This window comes from Cheilinus undulatus, linkage group 11 (assembly GCF_018320785.1).
Source record: "Cheilinus undulatus linkage group 11, ASM1832078v1, whole genome shotgun sequence".
Taxonomy (NCBI): Eukaryota; Metazoa; Chordata; class Actinopteri; order Labriformes; family Labridae; genus Cheilinus; species Cheilinus undulatus.
The window spans coordinates 45,486,735-45,510,344 of NC_054875.1; the positions used below are offsets into that span (position 1 = coordinate 45,486,735).

Genomic DNA, 23,610 nt, shown 5'->3' on the forward strand with positions numbered 1-23,610 from the left:
AGACCAGAGAGGACCTGGAGGGTCAGGGCACCAAAGTATCATTTATTTTGAAAAGGCATTTGAACGTACGCAAATCAAGAAAACAGACAACTTCACCCGTTTTTCGATTTGTGTCCAGAATCGAAAAACGAGTCCGTTTTCTTGATTTCCGTACGTTCAAATGCCTTTTCAAAATAAATGATACTTTGGTGCCCTGACCCAGGAGGAGCGCGAGGTAAGTATTTCCTGTTTCTACAGTGACAGAGATGAAGTCCCCGTGAGGGGCTCCATGATCATCCATGCATGCAAATAAAGACTCCATCCTGTAAAACTCCTACTGTGTCTGCGTTTTTGTTGCATAACCCCCTACTTACATCTCTGACACCTCCCCAGGGGGGCGCTGCACCGCATCCCCCCTTCCCCATCAGGCATGCCTTGATCCAGGTACCGGCCACAGTGGGGTTTGAACCCCAGCATCCCTGTGCAGAACTTGTCTAGTCCAGTCCTCTGTGCTACCGCCGCCATACCTTTCACACTGCCATCTCTTCTCCTGGCACATTTATCCTCTTTGTTCAGGATGTGGCTTTAAAATTCACTGAGACCAAGATGGGAGTCGAACCTGAAACCTCCAGACTCTGAGTCAGTCCACTATCTCTTTAGGCTACAGAGCCAGACATGTAGCAGAGCCTCAGTGGTGCATTTATCTTCTTTGTTCAGGATGTGGCTTTAAAATTCACTGAGACCAAGATGGGAGTTGAACTTGGAACCTCCAGACTCTGAGTCAGTCCACTATCTCTTTAGGCTACAGAGCCAGACATGCAGCAGAGCCTCAGAGGGGGTTTTCCTTCTTTATCTGGACTCAAATCTTGAAAACTTAAAGACATTGGTCCTGTCCAGGTCTCCTGAAGTCTAGATTTGGACTCAGACTTTTAAAATAGATGAACCCATAGTAAGGTTTGAACCTGTAAACTCCTGATTTAGAGTCAGTTGGTGTTTCCACTAAACCACTGAGACACACACCTGTTCATGTTTCTCAGAGGATCTGATCTCTGCTTTTGGCCTGGACTTAAAAATGCACCAAGAATCAAACCCACAACTATGGCAGTCCTTGTTACTCCTGAGTCAGCGATTTACGCCAGCAGCTTCAAAAATCCACAGTAGATTTGAATCAACAACCTCATGATTTCAAGGGAAGTTACCTGTCCAGCTGAAATAACACAGAGACTAAAGCTGGCTGCAGTTTCTCTGAGACTTCACCTCTGGAGTTGCACATCTCCATGAGTGATGATCTTTGCTGCTGAAGACCGTTTTCACATCTAGAGTTGCACATCTCCATGAGTGATGATCTTTGCTGCTGAAGACCGTTTTCACGTCTTGAGTTGCACATCTCCATGAGTGATAATCTTTGTTGCTGAAGACCGTTTTCACATCTTGAGTTGCACATCTCCATGAGTGATGATCTTTGCTGCTGAAGACCGTTTTCACATCTTGAGTTGCACATCTCCATGAGTGATAATCTTTGTTGCTGAAGATCGTTTTCTCATCTTAAGTTGCACATCTCCATGAGTGATGATCTTTGCTGCTGAAGACCATTGTCATACTTGAGAAGAGATAGATATAAAAGCATGGATGAAAATGATGAAACAAACTTGTACACATCTTGAGCTCTCTATTTGCTCAGTTAATGCTTTTACCCACTCGGTCATTTTTCTCCTGTGGAGTGAGTTCATGCCTCCTTCCCATTAGTTTTACTGCCAAAATAATGGCAAGCTCTGTCAATTAATGACGGGTATCACCCTCTGTTTCTGTGATAGTGTGAGTGTTGCAAAGCTCACATAACCCATGGGTGCAGCGCGCCTTGTTGCTGGCACTCAACGGTTGCTACGTATCCGCTTTAACGTAACACCTCGACATACAACAGATTGCGAGGGCCTGTTATCGCTGCTTGCAGCTTTAATTTATATTTATTTTTAATTTTTTGTGTTGAAATGTGGCTCCTCCATAGTTCATGGGAAGGGTGGGGGTTGATGAAAATAATAAATAATGGGAGTAGCAATATTTATTTATTTTTCTTCCTCCACTGTGTTTGATCATTTCTATATTTCACAATGTCAAGAGGATCAGAATGTAAACAGTGAATGGTTGTAAAACTTGCACTCTTCAATGAAGGAGTGTAAAAAAATGCCAGGGGATATTCATTTTTAATTCATTTTTATTTTTTATTTATTTATTTTTGTAGAATTATCATCTCAGGTCCTTAAATTAGCCTAAATGGCTAAGCTACAGAAAGAACCCTGACAAATTTTTCCTAAGGACAAGAAATGTCCCACTGAAAACCATTTATAAAGACTATTTTTTTTAATCCCACATTTGTCTGAACATAAACTAATGCATTCATTTATGTTACGAGTTCATTTTGGACTACTCACTTTCATTTTAAATTTTATATTTTATATTTGTCCACCAGATGGCGCTACTTTTTCCCATTCAAAGCTAGGGATGGGTACCTTTCACGTTTGAACCGGTACGATACCAGTTCCTGGTACCTGTAAACCTAACCGGTACACAACGGTACTCATTTTCAGTACTTTTGAGTGTGAATAATATGCAATAATAAATGTTATATAACCTCAAAACTTCTGAATTTTCAATATCAAAACACTATCAAATATCAGTGTTTTAAAAAAATTACTCCAACAGATGTTGGTTTGACAGGAATGGAGTGTCTATTAATTTAAGTAAGACTAAGGTAATGTTGTTTGGAAATCATAAAACAGACGGAGTGTTTGAGTTGGAAATTGATAAAGTTAAGATTGAAAGAGTGTATGACACAACATTTTGGGGTATTTTAATAGACCACAGGCTCTGCTGGAAGCCACACATAAAATGTTTGTGCACCAAGATCTCAAGGAGCATTAGTGAGTAAAACCAAATACATACTAAAGCAAGAAACCTTACATACTTTATACTGGGCTTTAATCGTACCATATCTGTCTTACTGTGTTGAAGTATGAGGAAACACGAACAAAAGCAACCTACAAAAGTTATGCACATTGCAAAAGAGAGTGATCTGGATAATAAATCATGAGAGACAGGTTGCTGAGCAGGAAGTGTAGTTTAATGGTTAAACAGAGGTTTAACAAGAGCTGTCGTTTATTCTTATAGCAGCGACGCCATCGAGGCCTGACGTCCTGGTATAAGTGAGGAGGGGGGCATCCACATGTCGAGGAGGGTATGGTGGGGATTTTACAGGGGCTTGGCACAGAGGTAAGGCAATCTCTTCAAACAGTTGACGTCATTGGCAGCATTTACTGTGGGCAAAAAAGGGAAGAATGAAAACAAGAAGGAGCTGCAACATTCAAACATGTTCTTGACTCTTTAACATCCTGCGTCAAAACAATGTAAGGGAAGGTGAGAATATACTGAAATAATACAGTGTAAATAATACAGTGCCTAAAAAAGGCTTCAATCCCTTGGATGTTTTACCCTTTTATTGATTTCATAACCTAATTCAACAGAGATCCATCCAGCTGGTGCTAGTAATCTAACAGTTAGTGAAATGGAGATCCACTGAGTGCAGTGAGTGTGTCTCCAGTGATTGTAGTATGTCTGGGAGGTCCAGTCACTGGTTAGTCAGTATTCCTGGCTACCATTACACCATGAAGACAAAAGAACACTCCAAGCAACTCAGACAAAATGTTATTGAAAAGTATAAGTCAGGGGATGGATACAAAAATACTTCCAAAGCTCTGAACATCCCCAAGATTTCAGTTAAATCCATCAAGAAATGAAGGACTATGACACGTGTAAATCTGCCTAGATCAGGCCATCCTCACAAACTGAGTGAGCGTGCAAGAAGGAGACTAGTGAGAGAGGCCACCAAGACACCTACAACTACTATGAAGGAGTTCCAAGCTTCAATCTGGTCTAGAGTTTACCAGAAGGCATGTGGGAGACTCCATGGTGAAGTGAAGGAAAGTTCTTTGGTCTGATGAGACCAAAATGGAGCTTTTTGGCCATCAGACAAGACACCAAACACTGCATTTCACCACAAACACACCATCCCCACTGTGAAGCATGGTGGTGGCAGCATCATGTTGTGGGGATGCTTCTTGGCAGCCAGCCCTGGAAGGCTTGTAAAGGTAAAGGATAAAACAAATGCTGGAAAATCCTGGAGGAAAATCTTACTCAGTGTACAAGAGAACTACAGCTTTGGAGAAGATTTGTCTTCCAGTAAGACTATGACCTGAAGCATACAGAGAAAGCTACACAGAAATGGTTTAAAGACAACAAGGTGAATGTTCTAGAGAGCCCAGACCTCAGTCCAGCGGAGAATTTGTGGCTGCATGTGAAAAGGACTGTTCACATCTGATCCCTGTCCAACCTGACTGAGCTTGAGTCTTATTGAGAACTATCCAGACAGATTCAGTGCTGTGATTGCAGCCAAAGGTGACTCTACTAAATACTGACTTGAAAGGGCGAATATTTATCCAGTCATTTATTTTACCTTATGTATTTCTGTCAAACTGACGTTACTTTGTAGAAATCTGTTTTCACTTTGACATCAAAAAGGTTTAATTTTTTTTGTTGTTGTTGTTTTGTCATAAAAGCCCAGTTGTATTGACCATGATTGACTTTTAAAATAAAAAAAGCTATAACACCCAAGAGGGTGAATTTTTAAACAGGCACTGTAGATACCATCTAAAGACATGATTTCTACCTGGATTACTGAAAACCTCCTCACAACAAACAGGACACCTACGCCTGTTAGCACAGTGTAAAACAAAGGAGGAGATGAAGTGAGAGGGCCTGGACCTAAGCAGACAATAACAATATGTACCTCCGAGGTTCATCTCCATGCATTTCTCCTGTCCACCAGCATTGTTTGGCTCCCCTTTTTCCCAGAATTTGAAGTCAAAGCGGGAGCCATCACTCCACAGCCACACACCATCCTGCAAGAAGATATTTTAAATATTTAAGTGCATTATGGTTTTAAAGAATATTATAAATAACAAGGTAACTGCATAAGATCCTGTTCAAGTTTCTCCTCCATTTTCCAGTAGAGTGTACCTCCTCCTCCCCAGGCTGGTCCTTTGGGGATCCTCCAGTGAAGTTTGGATGGGACGTCCTCACCTGAGGATCTCCGTGCTGATTGACCATCACGTTGTGAGTTATTTGCTGGCGTTCAGATTTTTCAACTCCAACAAATAAGCAAATGAAACTAACTGTGCGTTGAAAGCGGTGCAAATTTGCCTCATTTGTGCAAATTAGTCAGTTAGCACTGCTAAACCCAGCAGGCTGCATCACTTGCATCTTTACACTGACTTTACATGTAAATAGCAAATGATTTTACTGGAGAGAACACAATTTAAGACAGAACAGTAGAAGACTGTTAAGAAAGACTGAGTTGTGTTAACTTAAAAATCCAAAACAGCTGCACTATGAGGAAAGTTAAGGAAAGTCAATACAGTTGGACAAGGCCTGACTTTGGGGACCATCCTTAACATGGCAAGGGTAAAAATCTGAACTCTGTTGAGGTGAATGTTTCGTATGAAAGTGCGTCTTAAAGTCTTGTATGGTTGGAGGTTGTTTAAAAAAATAAATTGTGAAAACATTAAACTCCACACCAACTTTTTTAGTTCTATTTTTCTGTATTGATAGGACACATTTTTAACCATTTTTCCCAGAATGCCTTTGGGCATTAGACACTTCTGCACCATGAGTGAAGTTACTGACTCATGTAGACAAGTCTGTGTGGAGCTACCTAGTCTTTGGTGGATAGTAGACTGAACATGATGGAAGAGGACTTCCCAAATTAACTTCAGCCCTTAATGCCACATACATGCACTGCCTGACATCGTGATTGCAGTTGTGATTACATTAATTGTGCAGCACTTTATTTAATACCAGGTACAAAGGCAGAGGAAGTAACTGCATCAGACCCTCTTACCTTTGCTGCATCAGATCCTCCGAGCCAGAAGAATGGGTAAGGATTTCGGGGAGACAGTGTCCTGTAAGCCTTTATGAGCTGGGAAAATTCCCTTCTGGTGTTAGCAGAAGCCAGATTTCCGCCCATAGAAGTGCAGTGACGCTAATAAAGGAGGCAAAATAGGGATCAAAAAGAAAGGAAGAGTGAGAACAGAGAAGAAGGAGAGCTAAAAGATGTAAACTGTGCCACATTCCAAATAAAATGTCCTCAACACAACTGAACCACCAACATGACGCTTTAGCAGTTCAGTCTATGGGCTGTTTTGGTCATTTGGAGAGCATTGTGTTTCATTAACCAATATATTTAGACTTATCTTAAAGGGCTCTTGATAAAAATCTTGGTTGAATCTTCTGAGATTCATGTTCCTAAACTGATGAATGCCGTATCCTAATGAACTGGACGTTTGTGCCTCTTCTTCCACAGAGAGGAGAATTCCAGCTTCTTCATTCATCATGGGAACATAAATCACATCCTGGATACTAATAACTGAAATAGTTTTTGATCTATACAGTGCTGTGAAAAGTATTTGCCCCCTTTCTGATTCCTGAAGTTTCTGCACATTTATCACACTTAAATGTTTGGGATCATCAAACCAATTTTTATATTTCACAAAGACAACCCAAGTAAATAGAAAATGCAGTGTTCAAATGATTGACATTTTTTTAAAGGAGGGGAAAACTCCAAACCTGTCTGGCTCTGTATGGAAAAGTAATTGCCCGGCTTGTTAAATCATGACTTGACTGGAAAGCTGAGTTCAATTTCACCCCCTTGGGGGTCACAAGACACTAAGAAGGGGTCTCCAGATTCCCTGAAAAAAACTAAGAATATTTTTTAAATTCCACTGTTGCCACTTTACACCAATTTTGCCACATTTCGACCAGTTTTCTTCATTTTTTCTTAGAAATTTTAACACATTCTTGCCATTTAACTCTTATTTTTTGCCATTTTAAACCCTTTCCACCACTTTTTTCTGCCTGTTTTTGCCACGTCTGAACCAATTCTTGCCACATAATCCTAATATTGCCTCTTTTGACTCATTATTTTCATTATAACCCCATTTTACCACTTTTTTATGCCCATTTTTTCCCATTTAACCACATTTCTCTATCTGATAGGTCCATTTTTGCCAGTTTGGCCAATATCTGCCAATTCTTTCTTTCTCAGCATTATTTTTGCCAGTTTATATCAATTTTTCTTCCCATTTCACCAGATTTCCACCCATTTTTGCCAATTTAAAGCCTTTCCAGACAGTTTTTAATTCCCTTTTAGGCAAGGCAAGGCAACTCTCTCTGGTGATTATGTCTGAGAAGAAAGACTGCCTTGCATTCTTCAGCTGTAGATTATAAGTGTGAAGTTTCTCTTTATAGATGTCAAAGTGAATCTGGAGATTTGTTTTTCGCCACCTGCGTTCAGCTTTTCAGCACTCTTTTCATTTTTCACCATCATGGCATTTCTCCATGGAGATCTTTTCTTGCTAGAGACAACCTTCAACTTAATGGGAGCGATGGAGTCGATAACATTCACCATTTTAGAATTAAAGTTATCTACCAGCTCACTGACTGGACTACAGGGCAGGGTGGCTGTGGAAGAAAAAAGCTGGTTAAACATTTCACTGGCGTTTTCAGTAATGCATCGTTTCATGATAACTTCTCTCTGACTACTTGTGTGCACAGAGATAGAGCTCTGAAAGAAAACACAGCAGTGATCAGACAGGGCCACATCGCTCACAACAACCCTGTGTATGTTCAGACCCTTGGAGATTAGCAGGTCCAGAGAGCCCAAAGCTGTCAAGAGTACAGTACAGTTCTTTAGCCCCTCGGTCTTGGGGGTTATCAACATGGATGTTAAAATCACCAACAATGATTATACAGTCATGTTCAATACAGATTATGGACAGCAGTTCATTGAAATCATCAAAAAAGTCTGCACAGTATTTAGGAGGCCTGTAAACATTTAGTAACACGGCTCGAGGGGAAGACTTCAGCTGAAGAGCCACATATTCAAAAGTAGAAAAATGACTGTTCTTGAATGTGCATGGCTGTCTTCAACCACCTTCAGGTACAGTGGGGTCCCTGGTCTCTGGCACCTTTATTTTGGGGGTCATGGGCTGAAAAGGTTGAGAGCCCCTGTTCTAAGATACTTTCTGAATGCTCTTTTCCTTTCCCTGATGTAAAAACTGCCCATGGTTATATTTATTTTTTCCATAACATACCTCTGCCTCAGACCAAGGCCTTCTGCTTAACAGGCAAATGTAACAGGTTTTCCCAAACCTTCTCCAACCACGAGGGCAATCGAAACAACCTGGGACACAACAGCAGATATTTTAAAGACAAGCACTGTTCAAATGTCTGATAATACAGAGGCTCTGCACATTTTATTTGAACGGGTACGAGCGGCAGAGAAAGACTCATGACAGACCTGCTTCAGCTCTGATCCACAGTCCGCTGGTCAAACAGAGGAGGATGATCAGCTGCAGACCTGACGCCATCTGTGAAAAGACAAAGTTGAAATAAAGTAGTCAGTGCTTTCTGGAGGTATAAGCTAAAAGAGGAACCTAATCCAACAATGAACAAGTTAACAACCTTATCAATGGAAAAAAAAAAAGAATTTAAAGAAGGAAAACACAATCTCTTACCCTGTTGTGATGATCAGATGAGGATGCACTTGCAAAAAAAGTCAAAAGCATTATGTCTGGAGCTGGAAACAGGCGGTTTATAAACCCTCTCTGTTTGAGATGGTATCTGATCACACAATAATGTCTCATTATTCGAGACAAACAGTCAACATCATGAGATGTCATCTTTGGTATCAGAACACTCTTCAAACAACATTAACACCCATAAATTCACTCCCTTTAGGTAACTACTGGGGTTTGTTTAGACTTATGTTACAGCCAGGCATTTCCTAAGAACTCTTTATCCTCTTTATTTAAAGTTTGATCACATTGTTCTGGACTGATAGTTTAACTGATTGGAGATATTTAAACAGCCATTGTTAGTTTTTCTTTTATTGATTCTTTATTTTAGCAGGGATGGGGCACTCAAAGACAAGGCCAGATCAGGTGTGGGATCATACGGCAGTTTGGCACATTGTCAACATTAGTCCTGTACTGCTCTGGCCTCCTGATCCAGGCCCTCCTCAGGGGGTTAGGGAAAGGCGGATGTGACAGAGAAACAGGACTTGGACCAATAACAATCCTGTCCCAGATAATGTGGGGACAGACACAATTATTATTAAGTATTTATTAAATGATAAGTTATATTTTCTTTCACATGCAGACCATGTTATATTAATTCCACGTTTTCCTGTGTCTTTTTAGGTGAGGGTTAGGATTAGGGTAAATATTGATTTCTATTTAAATATTAATTAATTTACAGTGCATGACAAATTTATTAGACCACCTGTCATATCTGTCTCAGAGACCATCCAGCATCATGAAGTGCTTTAATGCGGACTCTTTCATTTTCAGTCAGCTCTCCACGTTTCACCATTTTGAACAGGAATGAGGAATTTCAAACTGAATTCACCCAAATTTGAGCTCATTGGGCTTCTCTGAGAAATCAGAAATTAATCAAACATAACATTCAACCACTAAAACTCATTTTTCTGTTCAGGAATGCAAGTAAATAACTATAATTTGACATATTCATCAAGAAATATTAATGTGCTTTACTATTTTTTTCAGTTTTTTGTAAATCAGTGAATTTGAAAATTCATGGATAAAAGTACCTAATTTAGCGTTCCATAAATAAATAAGGGGAAATTCATAACTTAGGTTAAATGCGTCTTCTTTATGTGTGCTCTTATTAAAGTCTATGGTTCATCTAAGCCGTCTCTATAAAGTCCCTGCAAGGTTGAGGCTGCACGCTCCATCATTATAAGTTCTACAAACTCCTTCAACTAGTTATGTAGACAAAAACAATTCAATTTCCAAACTTTCCAAGTCATTAGTATTATTCTTTTCACAGAGAGGAACGACAATGTTAACAGACGTTGTGTTTCTGCAGATTTTCCCAACAGGCACACTTCTGGACATAATTCTATGTCTTCTTTTAATATTACATTGAACATGTTTTGGACTCCTTTCCGAAATATTTTTACTTCTGGACAATCCCACAATAAATGTTTTAAGGAGCCTCTCTTCCCCGACCCATGCCAGGACAAATATGCCATCTCAGATTTCATTTTATTAATCTTCTGCAGAGTTACGTATGCTTGGTGTAAAATCTTCATCTGTATGAGTTTATATCGTACACGTTTTCAGAAGTCGTTTGTATGGCATATTATGGTATCCCAGTGTTCAAGTAGTAGGTTTTTACCCAGATCACGCTCTCATTGTTGTTTTACTTTACCCATATTAGTGCAAGAGGAAAGGGTCAAATAACTATAAAGTTTTGGTACAGTGCCTCTATTTGTAACTATTTCCTTCAGTTTATTATCAGCGTCTTTATTGGAGGTCAGTGCAAAGCCTTTACTTATCCGTTACTGCAGTATGGATGTCACCTGCAGATATTCAAGAAAACATAGCTTGTGAAAATTAAAATTAGCTTTAATTTCATTAACTGACATTATTCTCTCCTGTTTAATCATTTGCCCCAGTTTTTCAGTATTATGTCTTTTCCATTCATTGTTAAAAAGTCTTCCCACCGGCAGTGAACAATGGGTTCTTCCATCATGGACATGAAGGAAGCAGTAATCCATTGATTGCACATTTCTTTTGTATTTCCTTTGCTCTGGCATATGAGAAGTTAATAACTGGGTTGTTGAAATTTGAATTGGCTTTTGTACTGTACCACAAGGAGGATATTAATATCTGCTTTGGATCCTCCTCTACAATAGTCTTCTCCAACCAAATCCAACTTCAAACCTCACACTGCTCATGTACGGAGCCCCAGACATGACATGGTCAAAAAAAAAAATTATATTGTGGCCACAATATAGCAACACCGCCTGGCCAAAAAAATGTCACCACCACAAAAAGGTCACACACTCTAATATTTCGTTGGACCGCCTTTAGCTTTGATTACAGCACGCATTCGCTGTGGCATTGTTTCAATAAGCTTCTGCAATGTCACAAGATTTATTTCCATCCAGTGTTGCATGAATTTTAATATTGATGATGGGAGAGTCTGACCACTGCGCAAAGCCTTCTCCAGCACATCCCAAAGATTCTCAATGGGGTTAAGGTCTGGACTCTGTGGTGGCCAATCCATGTGTGAAAATGATGTCTCATGCTCCCTGAACCACTCTTTGACAATTTGAGTCCGATGAATCCTGGCATTGTCATCTTGGAATATGCCCGTGCCATTAGGGAAGAAAAGATCCATTGTTTAAGAAATGAGAAGTTACTCATTGCATCAGCTGGGGTTAAATAACTTGTTGCCAGCTGAAAGATAATCGCCCATGCAGTAATTATCCAATAGGAGGCTCATACCTATTTGCTTAGTTAAATCCAGGTGGCGACTTTTGTTTTTGGCCAGGCAGTGTACAACATACGCACAAAATGCTAATCACTATTATTAATATCATTCCTGCCTAGAATAAAATTCAATCACACTATCCCTATCCATCATGTAGCTTTAGCCCCTCTACTGCCTCTACCTTAGACCTTAGAGAAGGTGCGCTTGATTTGCTTACCCAGCTGTCCAGGAATAATATTAATATTTTTAATAAGTATTTCGTGCACACATTATACCTACTTCGTGGTCACAAATTAGTATTTTAAGGCCACTAATTAGTATTTTGAGGCCAGGAATTAGTCATCTGAGGCCACGAATGAGTATTTTGAGGCGATGTTATGTCTGGGGCGCTGTACTCATGATAGCCCCAAAGCAAAGGATAATTACCATTAAGGGCCAAGTAATACAAATATTTATCAGGTATTCCCAATCCCCCTTTATGCCTACTAAGTTCGTTAAAACCAATTTTCGTTTTTTTTTGTTCCCCCAAAGAAATTATTTAAACATTTTGTTCATTTCTTTGAACCAGAATTCAGGGATTTTCAATGGAATTGATGAAATTATGAAAGATAACCTAGGAAAGATATTCATTTTAAGTACTTCTGTTTGTCCCCACAAAGATAATGGGAGTGTTCTCCATCTATTAAGATCTTCTCTTATATTCTTTATCTTTTTAGGGCCATTTAATTAAAGAAATGTATCAACAGGTGAAATTATATTGATACCAAGGTATTTCATTCCCTCCTTCCTCTATATTATTTTGTTGCATCAAAGTGGGCTGGAAGAGTCATACAACTGAGAGGAGTTGCTTCACTCTTGTTCCGGTTAACTTTATACCCTGAGATGTTGTCAAAGTCATTTAAAAGTTTAAGCAAATGTTTCACTGAGTTTACTGGCTCTGACAGGGTTAATAATATATCACCTGCAAATAAACTCATTTTAAAATCATATCCATTTATCTTGATTCCACATATTTGTTGGTTACTTCTGATAGCACATGCTGGGCTAGAGCCAAGACAAAAATAACGGGTGAAACCGGACATCCTTACCCTGTCGATCTAGTTTGCTCAGAGGGCGCAGACATAATTCTATTTGTTTTAACACAAGCAACTGGTTTAAAATAAAGTGCTCTGATTCATTGCATACACATAAGTCCAAAGCCATATTTCCCTAGTGTATGAAATGAATATGGCCATTCAATCCTATGAAATGCTTTTTCGCTGGATGCTGCAGTGAAGCAGCTTTGTGCGTCACATGGAATAGCCTTCTCATGTTGTTTCAGGCATGGTGACCTTTTTCAAAGCCTGCTTAATCAAAATGAACTAACGATGGAACAACTCTTGCCAAGCCCATTGCAAGTATTTTAGCAAATATCTTGTAATCATTGTTCAGGAGGCTAAGAGGTCTGTAATTACTCATTTGAGTGAGGTCTTTGCTTTTCTCGGGTACTGCAGAGATCACTGCTGTTCTCATGATGGTAGACATACAGTGCTCAAAAAATTTATTAGACCACCCTAACCCTAACCAAAGTAAGGTTTATGCCACAGCTGTCCTAAATTAACAGCATTGGTAATTACCAAAATCATTGTTTATGTTTCTGCAATGGTTAATACACCAATATGTAGAAGCTCTTTAACCCAAATGATATTTTTAATGCTAAAATATAATTATTATTGTTATCCATGAATTTTCAAATTGACTGATTTATGAAAAACCTGAAAAAATAGTAAAGCACATTAACATTTCTTGATGAATAAGTCAAATTATAGTTATTTACTTGCATTCCTGAACAGAAAAATGAGTTTTAGTGGTTGAATGTTATGCTTGATTCATTTCTGACTTCTCAGAGAAGCCCAGTGAGCCGGCTCAAATTTGGGTGAATTCAGTTTGAAATCCCTCATTCCTGTTCAAAACGGTGAAACGTGGAGAGCTGACTGAAAATGAAAGAGTCTGCATTAAAGCGCTTCATGATGCTGGATGGTCTCTGAGACAAATATAACAGGTGGTCTAAATTTGTTAAGCACTGTAGCTTCAGATAAAATGGCATCATTATATAACATTACAAGGAAAGGTGACGGTACATCCTGAAAGGTTTTATAAAATTCAGTACTAAATCCATCCTCCCCTGGTGTCTTACCATTACAGACATTTTAAAGCTGCTTTAACCTCTGCCTCTGTAACTGTAACTTTCCATCTCTGTAATCGAAGGTAGGCATATGCTATTAAAAAACTTTTCAAGGTCATTCAAACTATGACTACTTTCTGATTCAAACAGTTTCTTATATCTTTTAAAGCAGTGATTAATTTGCTTTTGGTCTTGTATATGCTGTCCCTCATCATATATATTTGAGATCATGTTTTTAGCTTTATTTGTTTAAGCCTCATTGACAGCATCTTACCTGCCTTCTCACCTGACTCAAAATATGCAAAAAAAAAAAAAAAAAAAAAGCTAAAAGCATTATGTCTGGAGCTGGAAACAGGTGGTTTATAAACCCTCTCTGTTTGAGATGGTATCTGATAACACAATAATGTCTAATAATTTGAAACAGTGAACATCATGAGATGTCATCTTTGGTATCAGAACACTCTTCAAACAACATTAACACCCATAAATTCACTCCCTTTAGGTAACCACTGGGGTTTGTTTAGACTTATGTTACAGCCAGGCATTTCCTCAGAACTCTTTATCCTCTTTATTTAAAGTTTGATCACATTGTTCTGGACTGATAGTTTAACTGATTGGAGATATTTAAACAGCCATTGTTAGTTTTTCTTTTATTGATTCTTTATTTTAGCAGGGATGGAGCACTCAAAGACAAGGCCAGATCAGGTGTGGGATCATACGGCAGTTTGGCACATTGTCAACATTAGTCCTGTACTGCTCTGGCCTCCTGATCCAGGCCCTCCTCAGGGGGTTAGGGAAAGGCGGATGTGACAGAGAAACAGGACTTGGACCAATAACAAGTATTAGTATTCATTTCTATTGACTGAAAGGTCAGACAATGAATAAACACACATCCACGGATAGCTTAGGACCTCAGGAGTCCAACTCAGCAAGTCTCTACGACCTTCCTGCCAGAAGGTATTCAACATTATGAGTGTGAAATATATCCATGTAATGGATCTGGCATGTCAGGGTAACGTGGACTAGCCTCTGAACTCATTCAGACCAGACAAGACATACCTGTCTACCTCCAGGACCTGATGACGTTAGCACGTTTTAGATGATCTCTTTGTTTTTTAAAACATGAAACTGATGATCTACAATGTGATCAGCAACAATACTTACATGGAAAGATAATGGGATAAAAATATTTTTAAAAACTTTTGTTTGTGCCTCTTTAGCACCCACATGGAAAAGTTGATGTATGAAAAGTTTCATTTTTGAGATTTGTTGCTGCCATGAAATTCATAATGAGCTTATATTTTTCATTTAATGGTAAAATATCACAGTTTCAACATCTGATATGTTGTTTATGTTCTGTTTTGTGTATCCTGAGTTTATGAGATTCGAAAACTATTGCTTTTGAAGAACATAAGATTGGGGAGGGTTGTTTCTGACCCTTGAAGGTCACATATTATGGAAGATTCACTTTTTCATGCTTTTCTAACACAAATATGTGCCCCTGGCCTGTCCACAATCCCCCCAAGAATCAGAAAAATCCGTTCCCTCCCCCGTCTCTTTCTCCACCTTTCAGGAAATGCGTGCCAAAACAAGCCGTTCTCAGATTTTCTCCTCTTGATGTCATGTGGGGAGTTAGCCCCGCCCCCAGGTTCAGTTGGCCCTCCCCCCTTTAAAGAAAGTTCCGCTCTCCTCGCAGCTTCCAGTTAAGAGGAGGATCAGGAGAGCCACACCCATTTAGCCACATCTATTTCCTGAGAGGGGCGGAGTCAGACAGCTCATTAACATTTAAAGCCACAGACACAGAAACAGCTCGTTCTGAGCTGGGCTCAGAGGGGTTTTTAGACATAGAAAAATCCAATACTGGATGTTTTTTGGCAACAGGCATGTTTTGGGGACCTCTGAGAACAATATAAACTTGTTTTAAAGGGGTAAAATATGTGACCTTTAAACAACGCAAACTGTTGCTGAATGAGGTAAATACAAAAGTACAAGGTGTATTTATATTTTGTATTTATTTGATTTTGTGATGCCATCGAGGGTCACATTCTGGTCACCATGAAATCCCCAGCTGGGATAAGACTTCTCCAAGTTTTCACAGATGCTTGAAGCAGAAGAAAGATCTCTTCTCTTTGCAGTTGTTATCGTTGACATTGATATGGTCTGTGGGTGAAAAAGAAAGAAACTGATTACTAACAACCAAGGTTGGAATAGTTTTGGATTTTTCAATAGTTTATATTTTTATTTCGTTTTCACTTTCTTTTTTCAATTTCAGTTTAGTTTTTATTAGTTTTTACTGCTGGTTTTTTACTTTAGTTTTTATTTTGTAAAAATGCTTCATTTCAGTTTTGTTTTTATTAGTTTTAGTGTTAGTTTTATTTTTGTCTGATACATGTCGGGGCTGAGAGAGCGTCATACATTTTTAAAAACATATCAAAACAGGCTACTCTTCACTTTTCATTTTATTTGTTTAAAGATGATGTTTGAATACAACTCCAGACATAAAACTACCACTGTATGAAGTCTTAACCAATCAATTCAGGCAATTTTACTCTCCACAGACTCTAGTGCAGGTGCCAGACAGTATGGTTGTGTCAAAGAATAAAACTAGGGATATTTTGTCTCTATTTTTATTTTATCTCAGTTAGTTTTGTAAGCTTACTATACAGTTTTAGTTAGTTTCATTTTTTTTTCAGTAAAGCTTAGTTTTGATTTAGTTTCAGTTAACTAAAATGATTTTTGAATTTTAGTTTTAGTTATTTAGTTCATTTAGTTAACCATAATAACCTTGCTTACAACAACATTTTCAATGTAGACTGTTTCCTTTAAAATTATTCAGTCATTTTAATGCAAACACTCAAACTTCTACCTTCATATACAGTTAAAGCAGTAACTAATGCACAGAGTTTATCAAAAGTATTCATCCCCTTGGATGTTTTACCCTTTTATTGATCTTACTAATCATTCATGGTTAATATGTTTAGACTTTTTTTGACTAAAAAACCCTCTTTAATATCAAAGTGAAAACAAATTATATAAAGCAATGCCAATTAGACAAAAATATGTCAAGAAAATAAGTGACTATAAATCTTTACCCCCTTTAAAGTGACTTGCCTAATTCAACAGAAGTCCAGCAAACTGGTGCTAGTATTCTCATAATTAGTGAAATGGAGATCAGCTGAGTGAAGTGATTGTAGCATAAAGACACCAGATGGAAATTAGCTTTATGCTAAATGTGGTGCGGTCATCTTTTTATTTTGTAAATAATCAATGACAGTGCACGCTGTCCTGTTAAACAATCTAAACCATAAACCTAAACATTAAACCTGCATCTGGAAGATCCAGCCACTGTTAACCAGTATTCCTGGCCACCATTACACCATGATGACAAAAGAACACTCCAAGCAACTCAGACAAAACTTTACTGAAAAGTACAAGTCAGGGATGGCAGCATCATGCTGTGGGGAGAGAGTAAAATAAATGCCAAAAACCCTGGAGGACAATCTTATTCAGTCTGACAGAAAACTACAGCTTAGGAGGAGATTTATTTTACAGTAAGACAATGACCCGAAGTATACAGAGAAAGACAACAAGGTGAATGCTCTGGAGAGGCCGAGTCAAAGCCCAGACCTCAATCCAATAGAGAAATTGTGGCAGGACTTGGAAAGGGCTGTTTACACCTGATTCCTGTGCAACCTGACAGAGCTTGAGCCTGATAGAGACCTATCCACACAGACTCAGTGCTGTGAAGGTCCATCTACTGAATACTGACTTGAAGGGGGTGAATATCTATCCAGTCACTCATTTTACCTCACATAGTTCCATTTAGTTGACATTACAGAAATCTGTTTTCACTTTGAAATCAAAGACGAGTTTTTGTTGATGTTATTTTTGTCAAAAAAGCTGAATTATTTTGACCATGACTGAATTTTAAAGGCACTTTTTACAGGCACTGTCGGTACTGTCTAAAAACATGATTTGTACCTCGATAAAACCTCCTTACAGGAAGCAGGACACCTACGCCTGCTGGCACAGTGTTAAACAAAGCACGAGGATGGATTGAGACTAAAACAATACGTACCTCCGAGGTTCATCTCCATGCAGTGCTCCGCTCCACGGAAGTTGTTTGGCTCCCCTTTGTTCCAGAATTTGAAGTCAAAGTGGGATCCATCACTCCACAGCCACACACCCTCCTGAAGGAACGAGGTTTAAATGTTTAAATGCATCATAGTTTTAAAGAATATTCTAAATAAGAAGGTAACTGCATAAGACCATGTTCATTTCTAACACTAACCCACCTTTGCTGCATCATATCCTCCAAGCCAAATGTTCATGTGTCTGCCAGTCGTTGTCAGGAGCGCATTTTCAAGGAGGTCATATTCACTTTTTGAATGGATGGAAGCCAAATTTCCACCAATAGTTGTGCAGAAACGCTGACACACAAAGAGAGGGAAGAGAATGTTAAAATATTAAGATGAGCGAAGATGTGGCGCTAAAAGTGCTGCTTTAAAATGGTCAGAAAAACATTGACTAATGTGCAGGGATGGCACAGAAGGAAGGAATAACTGCAAATCTTCCTCCACCTGCAGACATGTCTTACTTTTTTCTAAGACAGCCATTCCTATGGTTTGTTTGTCTAAGTCTTTACCATGACACTGAAGTTTACTCTGCCACATGCTACCACTAGCTAGCGTGCTAAGCTGCATCTCTGTTGCTGTATCTCGTCCATATTTTGTGTTGCTCACTCATGAGGGACCGCCAATCTAGTTAAGAACCAAGAATCATAACACTTCTAAAAACACCGACTTCGGTGCCATGATGTATCAAAACACACCTCTGCATCGGCCCAGTCCATTTTATTGAAGTTGAACATGTAGCAGAGCTGTCCAAACTGAGTCCACCCAGGGGGGCAAACTTTACAGGAACCTATCAAAGAAGAATAGAAAGTAAGAATAAAATGGTTAAAAATCTTGAGCTACAGGACATTTGACTGAGACAGTCCAAACAAAAACATAAAGAAGCAATGTTAGAAAGTTCATTCTGAAGGTTTATGAATATTAAAACAGGCAGCACAGTGACATCTAAACAATCCCCTTGTGTTGCCTCATTGGTAACTTTCATGGGTGGCTTTGTTTTGTCATCTAATGTCATTTCCTTTTGAATATGACAAAAAGAGCACGCTCCGAGGTCAATGCCCTCAGAGTCATCAGACAGCGATGATGTAAGTTACTGCTTATAGTTGTTTTGCAAAATAAATCATTTGGTATTTTAAGAATGTGTTTGTCAAATTTGTAGTTTTACTACTTTTAACCTGTTTCTGCTGTTTTAGGGCAATTTTGCCACTTTTTGGACACATTTGACTAATTTTCTTATTCTTTACCCAATTTTCCACTTTTAAACCATTTTTGCTTGCATTTTGCAAATACTAACACTTTTTTTTTTTTTTGCTGCTTTTTGCACTTTTGTTTTACTTTTACCCACTCTGACTGATTTTTGCTGCTGCTTTTAGACAATTCTGTCACTTTTTGGAACATTTCACCCATTTTTGCCACTATGTGACACTTTTTTGCCAATTGTGAACCATTTTAGCTACCCAGTTTTCCTTCTCTCCCTCATTTAGCAAATACCAACACTTTTTTTGCAGCTTTTTGCTCTTTTTTCAACTTTTTGCCCATTTTGACCTTTTTTTTTTTTTCTTTTTTTTTTTTGCTGCTTTTAGCCAATTTTTCCACTTTTTGGCCACGTTTTTCCTATTTTTGCCACTATTTGCTACTTTATTTTTCCATTTTTGGCCCATTTTAGCTACTTTTGTTTGCCACTTTAAAGGGATATTTCAACATTTTGGCAAATTCGCCCATTGCCATAATTCCTATAGTTTTATTAATAGTTTGTTTCCTTTAGTTGTTGGTGCAAGCTGTTTCTAGATCTGGGGGGACCCATATACCGGCTGCACAGCTAACGCTATGGAAGCAGACGGTATTTTTTGCTTTCCCTCATCAAACTCATCAAATACACAATCCAACAACTCCAAAAACACTCTCGTGGACAAGTTGTGACCTGAACATTCACCACGCTATGAAATAATCATGGAACATTACGAGACGGAGATGTTTTAAAGCTAAATGCAAAGCCGGAACTACACTCCAGACATGGCTGCTGCACTGTGTCACTCCGCCCAGTGGTTTAGTCAAGAAATAGTTCAGAGTATTTGCTTCATGTGTCGTAATGTTACATAATTATACTGTTACGACCAGCTCATTGTTGGTAAAGGAAGTAACATAAAACCAGATGTAGTTGGTAAATTAAAGGATTTTATTACAAAAGTAAAACTGTGCTTGACAAAAGTGAGGCCAACGAGTGCTGCTCAACTAATAACCAAATAAAACAGCGTCTAACTAGTGTTTTAAAACTAACTGGTGATACAAACTGAACATAACTCCTAACTAACTACACTAACTAACCAAATCTAATATCAAAAAGGAACAGCACCCCTACACCTAGTGTGACTAAACACTTATAAAACCTACATGTGAGTGTGTGCCTAACTAAACTACTACCTGGTCCAGTGCATCAAACGAGTGCCTCAACAAACAGAATCTTAACAGAAGTTCCAAACACTAAACAAATCAAACACAAAGAGGCACAGTGGCAAGCTCAAAACTAAGCTGAAGCTGCGCCCAGACTGAAGGATGGCCAGGCTTTTATCAGGGATGGGCTGATTGGTGCCGTCCTCTCATTGGTTGATTGATTTAACTGCAGCTGCTCTCTGATCAGTTTCTCCTTGTAGCAGCAGCACAGGTGACTGGAATCAGCCTGGAGGAGCACAATCAGCAGCAGCACACTCACACACACAAACACTTCACAAATAAAATTAGTTGCACAAGGGGGGGATGAGGCCGTGGCCGTAACATATACGTTATTTTTTCATATTATTTCATAGCTGTATATCAGTCCCCCCAGGTCTAAAAATAGCTTGCCCTGACAACTAAAGGAAACAAACCTATTACTAAGACTATAGGAATTGTGGCAACAGGCGAATTTGAACACATTTCAGCTCCTTCCTTTGGCCACTTTTTTGCCAGTGGTGGTCCATTATAGCCACAATACGACCTAACTTTAAAAATACCAAACTATCCCTTTAACTTCAGCAACATGCTGACTTTTGACCCAGAGAGCCGAAGCTGCAGGGCCCAGCAGTTATTAAGCTCTGATAAACACCTACCTAAATGACTTCCATAAGCCTGTAAAATCAAAGAAAATATATTTACGGTTGGACTCTTCATCTTCATTTTCATCAGTAATTTAAGAAAAGGAAATTAAAGTATAAAAAGTCTGTTTAAACATGTGTATGACTTACATTTTTGACCAGGAGTCCACTGGTTAGACAGAGGAGCGCGATCAGCTGAAGACCTGACGCCATCTGTGTACACAGTTATGGAGAAATTCCCCTTAGATGACAGAATGAATGATTTTAATCTAACAGAATAACAATTATAACTGTGTTTGCTAAGACAGGTGGATAACATCAACTCTTTAAAGAAAGGAACATTCAAGAACGAGGCACAAAAAGAGATTTTAGCTTCAAGTATCAAAATGTGATAACAAAGAGGGTTGGGGAGGGTAAGAGTCAGCCTCTGTAGTAACTTCTCATCATTTAAAACATGATACATGGTTCTATTCAGTCATGTTATAGGTGGTTATTTCATTAACAAGCCAGTAAAAGTCTGTCAATAACATCTGTGCTGCTTTGGAGATATATAGTGATGTGATGGAAGGAAAGAGTTGAAGTAGAAACACATACAGCAGAAACAACGTTAGTTTTTGTGCTGAACAAAGGTCAATATGAAAGCCGTACCTTGTTGTGATGAGTAAGTGTGGCTGCTCTCTCTACAGAAGCGGGTGTCTTCGTCGCTGATCTGGATCAGTTTTTATACTCTCTGCTGTTTGCAGAGTCTTTATTTACATGTACATGTTTGTGGATGATATTTAGAATAACTCAGAGTTACTGTACTCGACTGTTCAGTCACAGCCTTCCGGAGAAAACATAAAAATGACGATCAGATGCTTTTGGGTAGAAGCTGAAGGCTGCAGTCGAATGCTTTATGTTGACTTTTGTTCTGGACAGGCTTTTATTTAGGACCACAGGCAGAGCCGGGGGGCATCAGAGCTCAAACCCTGAATGTTTTCTCCAAAGGCCAAGATCTGAGTCAGCATTAGGCCAATCAAACTAGATAAGACCCCCCTCTTCAACACCAGAGTGGTTCTGACTGACACAGTTACAGTTTACGAAAGTTTACTGATGTACACAACTCTCCACTACAACACAACGCTTACACAGTAAACATCCCTAGGCTGTGACTAAGAGTCAATATTTGAACCCAGCGTAATGCCTTAAAGCCACAGAAATTTCAATAAGAATCACTAACTAGGTCAATTTACAAACAAACACTTGGACTAAGTATGCTTATTTAATAACAGATCTTTTACTGCTGTGAGACATAAGTGAGCTTCTACAGCAGAAAGACTCAAATAGATATCTGAAGAATCCCACTGATAAACACCAGAATAAGAGGCTTCATTTGGAAATCTATCATTTTTGCTTGAATGTGTATGTCTTGTCTATTTTGTAGATATTTTATAATACAGTGCATACAGAAAGTATTCAGACCCCTTTTTGCTTTTGTTATGTTGCAACCTGATGTCGAAAAAAAACAAATTCTTATGAATCTACACTCAGAACCGCATCACGACAGAGTAAAAACAGCAATCATGTAAAGTTTTCAGTCAAATTAGAGTGTTTTTCTCTCCCTGGGCCGTGGATTATACATCAGCAAGTCTGCTGATGTCAAAGACTAAAAATGAGGAGATTTGTCAAAAATTTTATTTTAATACAGTTAGTTTTGTAAACACATAATCATTTTAGTCAGTTTTTTTTGTTGTTTTTTTAACAGCTTAGTTTTTATTTCATTTTAGTTAACTACAATTATTTGAACATTTTTGTTGAAATTATTTAGTTATAGTCATTTAAAATCACATTGGCTAGTTCCTCTCTAACAAAGTGTCCTCTCTGGGGCTGATCAAAAATGGCTCGATAAAGCAGTGAAAAGGGGTTAGAGAGTGAGAACAAATGGCCAAAGTGGAAAAAAGTGGTTTAAAGTGACTTAAAGGGGCAAAATGCTGCTGAAAATAGATGACTGAAGTAGTGAACAGGGGTTAAGGAATGGGAAAAAGGGGCAAAAGTGACATTAAGGGGCAAAAATGGCCACATTAGAAAAGAAAAGAGGGCTAGAAAGGGGCAAAACTGTCTAGCTGATGTAGTGGATAGGGGTCAAGCTGTGGAGAAAAGGGGTAAAACTGGCAAAAGTGGGAGAAATGGACAGATATAGCAGTAAAATAGGGGGTAAAAAGTAGACAGAGGGGGCAAAAGTGGCTGAGGTGACATAAAAGTGGCAAATGTTGCTAGAATGGCCAGATACTGAAGGAAAAGGGGGTTAAAAAGTGGCAAAAACATGAAAAAGGGTTTAAAGTGGCAAAACGTTGAAAATGGCCAGATAATGTAGTGAAAAAGAACTTAAAAGTGGCCAAAAAAAGAGGCAAATATGAGAAAAAGTGTCCGAAAAGAGTAAGATTGGCCAGGTAAATTAATGAATAGGGGTTAAGAAGTCAGGAAAAATGGTTTAAAGTGGCAAATACAGCCAGGTAATGTATTAAAAAGGGTTTTAAAAGTTGGCAAAAATGAGAAAATGTGGCAAAAATGGGTTAAGATTGGCAAAAGAGGTAAAAATGGACAGATAAAGCAGTGAAAAGGCTAAAAAAAAAGTAGGAGCAAGTGGTGAATGTGGAAAAAAATGGTTTAAAGTGACATAAATGGGCAAAATGCTGTGAAAATCATTGGCTGAAGCAGTGAATATGGGTTAAGGAGTGGGGAAAAGGGGGCAAAAGTGACATTTAGGGGCAAAAAAGGACAGATAAAGAAGTAAAAGGAAGTAACAAAATGGCAAAAATGAATAAAGACTGGTAAAAAGGGACAAAAGTGACATTAAGGGGCAAAAATGTACAAA

General features: G+C 38.6%; 2 protein-coding genes across 2 annotated transcripts in view; both read right to left on the reverse strand.

Annotated features, from left to right (window-relative positions):
• Positions 1-23,610, reverse strand: part of LOC121517796 (tubulin alpha chain-like) — a 1,079,624-nt gene that overhangs the window by 92,032 nt on the left and 963,982 nt on the right. The gene's annotated exons all lie outside the window — the stretch shown is intronic.
• On the reverse strand, positions 15,645-20,969 carry LOC121517024 (galactose-specific lectin nattectin-like). Its single transcript, XM_041798522.1, has 6 exons — positions 20,907-20,969; positions 20,772-20,790; positions 18,384-18,475; positions 17,848-17,982; positions 17,631-17,742; positions 15,645-15,712 (listed from the first exon to the last, which is right to left on the reverse strand). The coding sequence occupies exons 1-6, from the start codon at positions 20,967-20,969 to the stop codon at positions 15,645-15,647; spliced, it is 489 nt and encodes a 162-aa protein (XP_041654456.1).

Bases quoted from the DNA above. Each gene is read 5' to 3' on its own strand.
- LOC121517024 (XM_041798522.1), bottom strand. From the start codon at position 20,969: ATGGCGTCAGGTCTTCAGCTGATCGCGCTCCTCTGTCTAACCAGTGGA. The intron at 17,743-17,847 runs GTGGGTTAGTGT...TCGTTCCTTCAG, and splicing joins GAGGATATGATGCAGCAAAG to GAGGGTGTGTGGCTGTGGAG. The intron at 15,713-17,630 runs GTACGTATTGTT...TTTCACCCACAG, and splicing joins CATGGAGATGAACCTCGGAG to ACCATATCAATGTCAACGAT.